The sequence below is a fragment of the Oncorhynchus tshawytscha genome, linkage group LG09 (assembly GCF_018296145.1).
Source record: "Oncorhynchus tshawytscha isolate Ot180627B linkage group LG09, Otsh_v2.0, whole genome shotgun sequence".
Classification (NCBI taxonomy): Eukaryota; Metazoa; Chordata; class Actinopteri; order Salmoniformes; family Salmonidae; genus Oncorhynchus; species Oncorhynchus tshawytscha.
This window is the reverse complement of record NC_056437.1, coordinates 82,461,447-82,470,473: the sequence shown is the minus strand read 5'-3', so window position 1 is coordinate 82,470,473 and position 9,027 is coordinate 82,461,447. Positions and strand designations below refer to the sequence as shown.

At 43.6% G+C, this 9,027-nt stretch overlaps 1 protein-coding gene across 8 annotated transcripts in view; it reads left to right on the top strand.

Moving 5' to 3' along the window:
- LOC112234994 (cerebellar degeneration-related protein 2-like) overlaps positions 1–9,027 on the top strand; it is a 28,707-nt gene that overhangs the window by 10,634 nt on the left and 9,046 nt on the right. The window contains exons 7-18 of one of the 8 annotated variants that reach the window (XM_042327662.1): positions 2,104–2,325; positions 2,685–2,787; positions 3,324–3,360; positions 3,469–3,527; positions 4,104–4,212; positions 4,333–4,426; positions 4,555–4,719; positions 4,956–5,592; positions 5,685–5,730; positions 5,862–5,939; positions 6,193–6,265; positions 6,343–7,954. In XM_042327662.1, the coding sequence (XP_042183596.1) occupies positions 7,876–7,954 (79 nt within the window). In that variant the 5' untranslated portion in view covers positions 2,104–2,325; positions 2,685–2,787; positions 3,324–3,360; ... (7 more) ...; positions 6,193–6,265; positions 6,343–7,875. Of the gene's footprint in view, positions 1–2,103; positions 2,326–2,684; positions 2,788–3,323; positions 3,361–3,468; positions 3,528–4,103; positions 4,213–4,332; positions 4,427–4,554; positions 4,720–4,955; positions 6,039–6,192; positions 6,266–6,342; positions 7,955–9,027 lie in introns of all 8 variants that reach the window. The other 7 variants (XM_042327655.1, XM_042327663.1, XM_042327660.1 and 4 more) reach the window with 7 other exon arrangements.

Here is a 9,027-nt window from a genome sequence, read left to right as displayed (position 1 = left end):
GAGTCACTGCATTTGATTTCAATAACTGTTTGACCGCACCCATTTTGATTTGAATGAAACTTTCCATACATATTTGCCCATGGTAGAAGTGGTCAGAAAGTGTCTTTTTTTTTGGGACCTGAATGCCAAAACATTCTAGCTCAAAGTTACCCATTGCTCAAAGTGAGTCATCAATGTCTTCATTCCTGGAAAAGATAAACAGTTGAGTTTTAAATAATTTAAAAGCTTACAAAAAGGGTTGTCAATATATTTGATCATTTCTTTGGCTGAGACACAACATGCTCTTGAATACAGGGTGGGTGTCATTTCAATCATAGAAATATAATTCATAGAATGTGCCTATCCCTTCAGACCCCTGCAATTAAGCTGATACACCATTGACATTTTAAATGTAATTAAAATGTTTACTTCCAATTACTACCATAAAGATGGCTGCTGGTCCACCCACCATTGAATGTCAACTTAAATGGGAATGTCTATTCTATGCTCTATATTTCTTTGATTTCAATAGGTTTCCTATGGAAGGTTGACAGTGTTATTTAAACAAACTGATATTCCCATTCAAGTCAACATTCTCTGTGTGGACCCCCAACCATTTTAAAAGTTTACATTTTTATTTTAGTCACATTTTAGTAAATGTATCAGCCCAAACATGACAACCACCCTGTATTCAAGAATATGCTGTGTCTCAACCGATGGCGGGCACAACACACAAAAACCTCAGATGAGGAAAAATAGGGTCTACGCTACAACATACGGTAAAATTCGTTTTTGCTGTTGAGTTTACACGTTTTTAGATGATTGACATCAAAGATAAGAAATGTTTTGGGAACAAATAATCAAATAGTTTGACAACCCTTTTTGTAAGCTTTTAAATTATTTAAAACTCAACTGTTTATCTTTTCCAGTGATTTTAAGACATTGATTATTTCTCATGTTATGGTGGGGTATGCAAAATAAATAAGTCAACTTGAGCACCTATATCACCTAAATGCTTTGGCATTCAGGTTTCAAAAAGCAGTGGTCTAAAGTACTTAAGTAAAAATACTTTAATGTACTACTTAAGTAGGTTTTTTTCTCTTACTTCACTACATTGCTAAAGAAAATTATGTACTTTTTAATCTTTATGTTTTCCCTGACACCCAAAAGCACTCCTTACATTTTGACCGCTTAGCAGGACAGGTCAGGAAAATTGTCCAATTCACGCACTAATCAAGAGACCATCCCTGGTCATCCCTACTGCCTCTTATCTGGTGGACTCACGAAACACAAATGCTTAGTTTGTAAATGATTTCTGAGTGTTGGAGCATGTCCCTGGCTATCCGTAATTGTACAAAAAAAAAGATCATAATTGTGCCGTCTGGTTTGCTTAATATAAGGAATTAAAAATTATTTTTACTTTTGATACTTAAGTATATTTTAGCAATTGCATTTCCTTTTGATACTTAGGTATATTTAAAACCAAATACTTTTACTCAAGTAGTATTTTACAGGGTGACTTTTACTTGAGTCATTTTCTATTAAGGTATCTTTACTTTTACTCAAGTATGACAATTGGGTACTTTTCCACCACTGCCAAAAAGTAACTTTCTGACCACTTCTATCATGGGCAAATATGTATGGTAAGTTTTGTTCAAATCAAAAGGGGTGTGGTCAAACAGGCAACAACCCCTCTCTGCTCAAGTGTGATTAACATCTAGTGATAGCTAGTAGTGTCAAAGCCTTATTTGGCCAGTTGAGTGTGACCTTGTTTGATCACACGTCATGCACACACACACACATCGATCATAGACAGTAATGGGGAATCTGTTACGCAATGGTAGCTATTGATCAATGATGATCCTCTTTTGTCATTTCTCCATGACACAATCATTTTATAATTCCTCCTATCAGCAGCATTAGCTACTTTTCTGATGTCATGTACACTTTTCTGTATTGTGAGTCTTAATGAGGAATGCACAATATCTTGGCTCTGAGCATTTTGAGACACTGTAGGCTCTACTGAGCTACTCTGTAAATGCTAGGCCTCCTAGGGGTTTGACCTCTAGCATGTCTGTGCAATATGTTTGTCTCTCTCACACCTGTATTTCTGGGCTCTCTCAGCTGCCGCCCTGCCACCATCTCCAAGTTTTTTGGGGCCCAGAAGCCGGACTGTGCGGGGGCCTGTGACTACTGTCGTGACCCCAAGGCTGTGCGGGCCCAGCTGGAGAAGGGGGCTACTTTGTGCACCAAGACTGGAGTAGCTCGGAGCACACAGCCCAGGGGCCCGTTTGGGTTTGACCGTGACCTCTACGCCAGGGGGAGGAATGGCTACGGCTTTGAGAGGTCAGAAATGCAACGGTCTAGTAGCCTGGAGGCCAGTCTAACTCTGTTGGTTAAAGTAGAAACAGACTAGCATCCAGGCTAACATTTGTTGTAGTTTTTAGTTGCTAACAGGGCAAGAGCCTGTAAGTAAGCATTTCACTGTAAGAATACCTGTTGTATTCGGCACACGTGACAAATAAACTTTGATATGAGATGGGGGGGTCTTTCCTTCTGACTTGCTATTCATGTTTTGGTTGCACTATTTGGTTGGGTTAGAATTATTTTCAAATGTATTGTTGACTTTAAAATGTGTTTTCTAGCTGTCACTCATAGACAGTACAGTAGGAATGCTGAGGTCTGTGGTGATGTCATCTCCTCAGGCATGATGAGGAGGGCTGGGAGAGTGGTGGTGATGATGATGGCTCCGAGCATCGGAGGAAAGAGTTTGGAGATCTCTTCAAGAAACAAATGAACCTGTGCAAGGTGAAACCTCGCATTCATGTACAGTGTACATGCTGTACATGGACAGCCCTGCTGTCATACTGTTATACACAACATCTGACTCATAAGCGTTCCATTGCTTCAGTAAACAAACCTTCATACACTGTAGCAGCTTCCTCTCTCTCCACATCTGTGTTCCAGCTGTGGCCAGCCAGTCAGCCAGGCAAGGAGGCTATGGGGCTAGGGGCCCCTGTAAAGGCACCATGTGGTAAATCTCTCCCATATGTGGAGTCAAATCAGCACAACAGGGCTATTCAAATCCATACTATTAATCCTGACAAACAAAAGACGTGTTGAGTTGAGACATTATTTTGAGACTGTTGGTTTGAGATGCTGCCAGCAACAGCATGGGGCTTGGAACACTGAAAATATTAGAAACTAGGTGAGAGAGGCAGCGGTCTAGTGCTGGAGTGAGGAATTTGAGGGGCCCTCTGTAGGTTCTCTGCTCTAACTGACAATAGAAGTGTGAGGGGGGTGTCTTATTTCCCTTTGTTTACTTCTCTCTCTTTCCTCTGTAGGTGTCTGAGGGACACAAAGATTAATTTATCCCCCCAGGTGGGTTCTCTACTGTTGTAATATCAGTGTAGACAAGCAAAGTGACTGGCTAATAATACTGTTATGTGACTGAATGGGTTTGGATATTGTGTTCAACTGTGTCTGCAGATGATAACTGCCCACTCAGGGAGGCCAGCAGCCAGAAAATCCCCAGGCTCACTGTCAAGGTACAGCTCTAGTATGGAAACGTCTCTCACACGCGCATGCTCACATGCATGCTCACCTACGTGCAAAGCAATATGCACACTCACATGTTTTTGATGTTTAATGCACATGTCCTTGTGTATTCAGTGTCTCCACCATCATGAGCTCGTTAGAAACTATTTATTTATTCATCCATAATTAAATTCTGCTTTAAATCGTTCACCCAACAAGATGCTGGCTTATCCCGGGTCCCACTCTCAATTTGTGATGAAATATACAGAGCACTGAACATCTCTGTTTGCAGATCGAGGGAACAGAAAGGGGATCGTACTACCACTGTGGTTCATACATGTATTACAAGAATAGCCATTTTCAAGGAAAAACTTAGCCTCATTTGTATTTTTTTTAGCGGTGTCTGACTGATTGTATGTCATGATTTCAAAAAGTTTAAATAAATGTATGTATAGTGTTGATTTTATTCTGGAGCTGCTACTGACCAGTTCTCCCTTGTAAAGACATGCTTTAAATCTCAATGACACTTTCCTTTTAAATAGAGGATGAAATCAAATGAATACTTCTTCACTTGCCTTTAAAAAAAGATCTAGTTTTGAGGAGAGTGTGTGCCAAATGTGTGCATCAATTCTAGGCCCGGGGGCCCTGTTACAGGAGGCTCTGAACAACCACCAGGTGGCAGCAGCACACACACAGGTACCAGTCACTACTAACCACATGCACCTAGAATGCCAAGTCACTGATGCCACTGGGACAGCTGAACTGACACTTGGATTTCTTTCTTTGCCTTCCCCCCCCCCCCTGCACCTCACCCAGATCTGACACACTCTCCTTGGCAGGGGATATTGAACATGAGGTCTTGAAGATCACCAAGTCTTCCAACCTGTACAAAGCAGCTGTCCTGAAGAGAGTAAGTAGCTCCTGACTACTGTCTGGTTTATTGTACAACACTAAAGTCACTTTATGTATCGAGTCCTATGGAAGCTATTCTTTTGAAGTTATTCTTTCACTCATCTAACTTATCTTTTGTTCCTAAAGGCATCAGAGATGAAGAAGGGAGGGGTTGCCTCTGCAGGAGGAGGAGGACAAGGAGAAGGGGAATCCACAGAGATAAAGGCTGAATCCAATGACGAAGCAGCCTCCTCCTCTTCCTCCTTGACTGAGGAGCAGCAGGGCTTCACGCCTGCCTCACAGATCTACTCAGTAAGGCCCAACACCACAGCACACAGAGGACTCTGCTTTTACTTCGTCTTAGAAAATACTGTAGTGCTCCTTTATAAGCAGCAATAATGACTAAATATGTATCTACTGGCTAATGCATTGAGACTGCCTCAGCCCATTTAGTAACATGATGCGGTCAGTGTTATTGTGAGTCAGCCTCATCTGGGTTCTATTAGTAACTAAACATCCTTCCTTCTGTGTCTCCTTCTCTCCACCAGCTAAAGCGGAAGAGAATAGGAGCAGGTCTGAGGGGCTCCCCCAACCCCTTCCAGACTACCAGTGAGCTGCTGAGGGCCTCTAACTGTGAGGGCTCCACTACAGGTCCAGGGGCAAACAGGGGGGACAGGGAGCGGGGGCCCTGACTGCCTGGCTGGGTCTGGAGAGTCAGCCGGTGAGGAGGAGAGGTTGGAGAGGAAGGAGACAAAGACTGGAGATACAGCACCAACCATCAGCTCCTCCATCAGAGCTAAAGCCAGTGCAGTCTCTGCCTTCCTGAACAGTCCCACCAAGACAGGAGGCAAGGCCCTGAGCAAGAAGCAGAAGCTAGCGGAGGCTGCTAAGAACTCCTGCTACATTACCCAGTACTTTGGGAAGAAACCAATTGAAAAGAGTCTAGAGGTGGGGATAAGAACCAATGATGTGTCATCTCAGGCCTTTTCAATACCACCCCAGTCACTCCCCTGCTACTGTCTCCATGGATACCATCCCTATGGACACTAGTCCCATGGAAATCATCCCCACGGAAACCATCCCCATTGAAACTATCCCTATGGACACCATCCCCACAGAAATCAACAACTTGGATAATGATGAGGAGGAGGTTAAAGAGGAAGCTAAACTGGACTCTATCACAGTGTAAGATGTCCCTCGGAAGTTGTAGATAGTCTTTGACTGGTTTATTCTGTTTTGCGCCTCGCTCTCTCTAAACTCCTTTGTCTTATTCACAGGCAAAATGCACATGAAAACAAGGCTAAATCATTGCTAAAACAAAGGGTATGGAGATCAATATTATATTGCCACAACAGTCTTATTGTGTCGTCCATGTTTTTTAACAGTAATGTAATGATGACATCATTGTTAACATCTACTACCACATGTTCTCTGTGTGTGTGTGTGTGTGTCAGCTATGTGAGGACAGTGAAGAGAGGGAGACCCTCCCCCCAGCCAAACGTAGCTGCCCCCTACAGGACAGCAGGAAGAAGGTGACCTTTAACCCCAAAGTCCAGGAGACTGTACTGGAGCAAGGGAGCCCAAGCAAAGCCCCCAAGCCTGTGTCTCTGAAGGAGGTGGCTGACATTGTGGTGCGCTGTCTAGACCCTTTCTATACCAGGGCAAGTTTGCCACCAAGTTGAGGGAGAGAGGGAAGGGGCATAAGCTGTGATTGAGATATTTAGTTCTTCATTTGTCACTTTTTCAAATTGTAGTATTCCAAATGTGAAATCTTCCTTGTTGTAGGAGCTGTTCAAGTCATTTGCCTGCTACTTGTCTCATCTACTAGCAGAGGGGAGGAGTAGGGGAGGAGGTCAAGGTGAGGAAGACAAACATTGTGTGTGCGCACTAGCGCAAGCTGCCTTTTCTAATAATGAACTATATTTGTGTCCACAGTGAAAATGCAGGCCAGGAATCTGATATAGAAGTTCTTCAGCGGTGTGAAGCACTGTGAGAGTGAAGCAGACTGGAAGCACCTGAAGGGACCACACAGCACTGAGACCGCTGAACACAGAGGGATGAGAGGAGGCGGGACTATGAACAGAAAGGTGGAGGAAGATAACAACCTGGGGGTCTGATCCCTTCATCCACTCTCTCTCTCTCCAACTGATTCCCTCCCTCACATCTCTCCCAGGCCAAGATACTGAGCTGTTTCAGAGATAATATGCTGCTATGCTGTGTCAACTCCAGGCTCGTGCTGTCGTGGCTTGGAGAGCCGCTGTAGTGGCTGCTATTAAACATGTACTGTATACAGCACGTCTGCTGGTGCTGCTATGGAACAAGTAGTCATCCATGCTCAACGCCGAACAGAGGTGGCTCTTTGTTTGATGTTAGCACCATGTGATTAGGACATGGCTGCTATGGCTATACCAGGCCAAACCCTGCTGCTACCTGGTCTGTCATTCTGCCTGACTAAAGAGGACAGCCAGCTGGATGTGTAACAACCACACTCTATCCTTGATTGATTTAGGAGCTGTAATTTCATGTATTTTTTTTGTTAGTTTGTTATTAGTTGTTTTCATGAGATTCTCAATGAGAACTTTTGTTTATCCTGAGGAATCCTCCAAAATATGAATTTGTTTTTTCTCTTGCCCATATGGTACAAAGTTATCTTGTCTAAAAAGATCAGAGCTGGCCACCTCTGCCTGTGCAGGTTGGTGACCGGGTGGGTGCCTTTTCAAACAGTCAGTCATTTCAAACATGATGGAATCCAAAGAGCACTTGATGCACCAATGGGGAAAAACTCCCAGCCATCACAGAAATGTATCCAAAAAAAACAGCCTTCACACACTATTGCTCCATGTGAGACCTGTTTACAATAAAATCTCTAACACTGAATGTCTAGTGGCTGGTACTAAATGGCTCATGGGCTGTATACAATTAGATTAAGTGGAAAGGCTGTTTTATGGAGCAGCATCTTCCCCTGTATAGGGAATGGGGTTGGGGATCGTTGCAGCATGGATCTGGGGAGATATCGGTGCAAAGCACGAGTGAGTGGGGGCTTGTAACAACAGCTGGAGGCCTACGTAAATCACAATGGCGGGGGGAATTATGAGTGGCATTTGCCAGTGTCACACGTCTCAATATTGTACAATTATTTCCTACGTTATTCTCTTTTTATTGTAGGCCGAACGTGCTGTCGTTGCATATAGGGACTTGGTTACAGTGTTCAGTTTGTGCGTGCATTTGTCGGCCTTGAGATATTAATTTAGTGTCAGGTGCGGTAAATTGATGCATCTGTCACATTCGAATGGTTCATTGCAGAATGTTGGGGGCAGGTGCGCCCGCGGCTTTCCTAGTGAAATGGGTTACGGTTTGGGAGGCTGCGCTGTTCGAGATTTCTTGATCATACGAGGCATGCTTCCGGGCGAGCGGTCAGAGACGTTACAGAGCGCACGGTGAACAGCCACAACGATAGACCGAGCATCGATGCTTCGTGCAGTCAGGATGGAGGAGTTTGTTACGGAGGAAGATGAGCCATGGTACGACCAACGGGATTTGGAGCAGGGTGAGTAGACTGACACACCATTGTTGTTACTTTGTGGCGGTTGTGGTTATATTTGTTGCAGGTTTTGTTTTAGCCTTGTATGCGAATCATTCCGATACAATAAAAACATTCCCAGCAAAAAGCAGCTGATGCTGGCTACCGACCTCATCACTCATTTAATGCAACAACCTGAAGATGTATCAAAGGATGCTAATTGACCCCTCAAGAAAAGAAGACAATATTATTGACATTGTTCATTTGAAGAATATATGACATGTTCTGCAATTTTAGCTCGATATACAAGCGTGCGTGTCTGGAACGGACTACTGTCTTCATTGTCTATATTATCCTTGATATGATCAAACTGACATTTTCTGATTGCGCTCATGCACTTTAAAGACGTACCCCACACCCCAAGTCCCATACATTTGAGAATGAGGCGTGGGATCCATCGAAATTCTGCTGCAGGTTTCACCTGTCAGACCATGTTACACTGTTATTCTCTCCTGTGTGTGTGTGTGTGTGTGTGTGTGTGTGTGTGTGTGTGTTGCTCTCTGACACACACAGGCCTACTTCCATTTCTCTCATTTCCACCTCTGTGTATAGTCACTGCTCTAGACTTCCCCTTTATCCATTATTGAGCTCTTTGCCAATTATTCTGATCTTGTCAGTGACGTGCAGTGTTCTCAGAATAACCCTGCTGTCTGTCTGACTTCACCCTCCATCTCTCACATCATATATGCTGAATGGTCACGTGCCAACCCTCTGTCCTCGGTTATTTTCCTCAAGTCACCAAAATGCTGAGTTGTGGTTCTCTCTTGCATGGGGATGTGCTGGTGAGGTATTAGGTGATGGAGCCTGACATCAGGCTGACAGACTGAGAGATGATTTAAAACAAGTGGGATATTCAGGGAGACAATTTGTTGACATTCGCAGGATTCTGTGGAATTTTGAACAAAGATCCTGTGCAATTGCAATCTCTGAGTGAGGAAAATGTCAGTTCTGTTTTTTAATAGTTTTTTTTTATTACTGTCTAGACTGAAGACACAGGACATTTACTAACCTCATGTCTGTGCTCTGATAAATCATAGGGA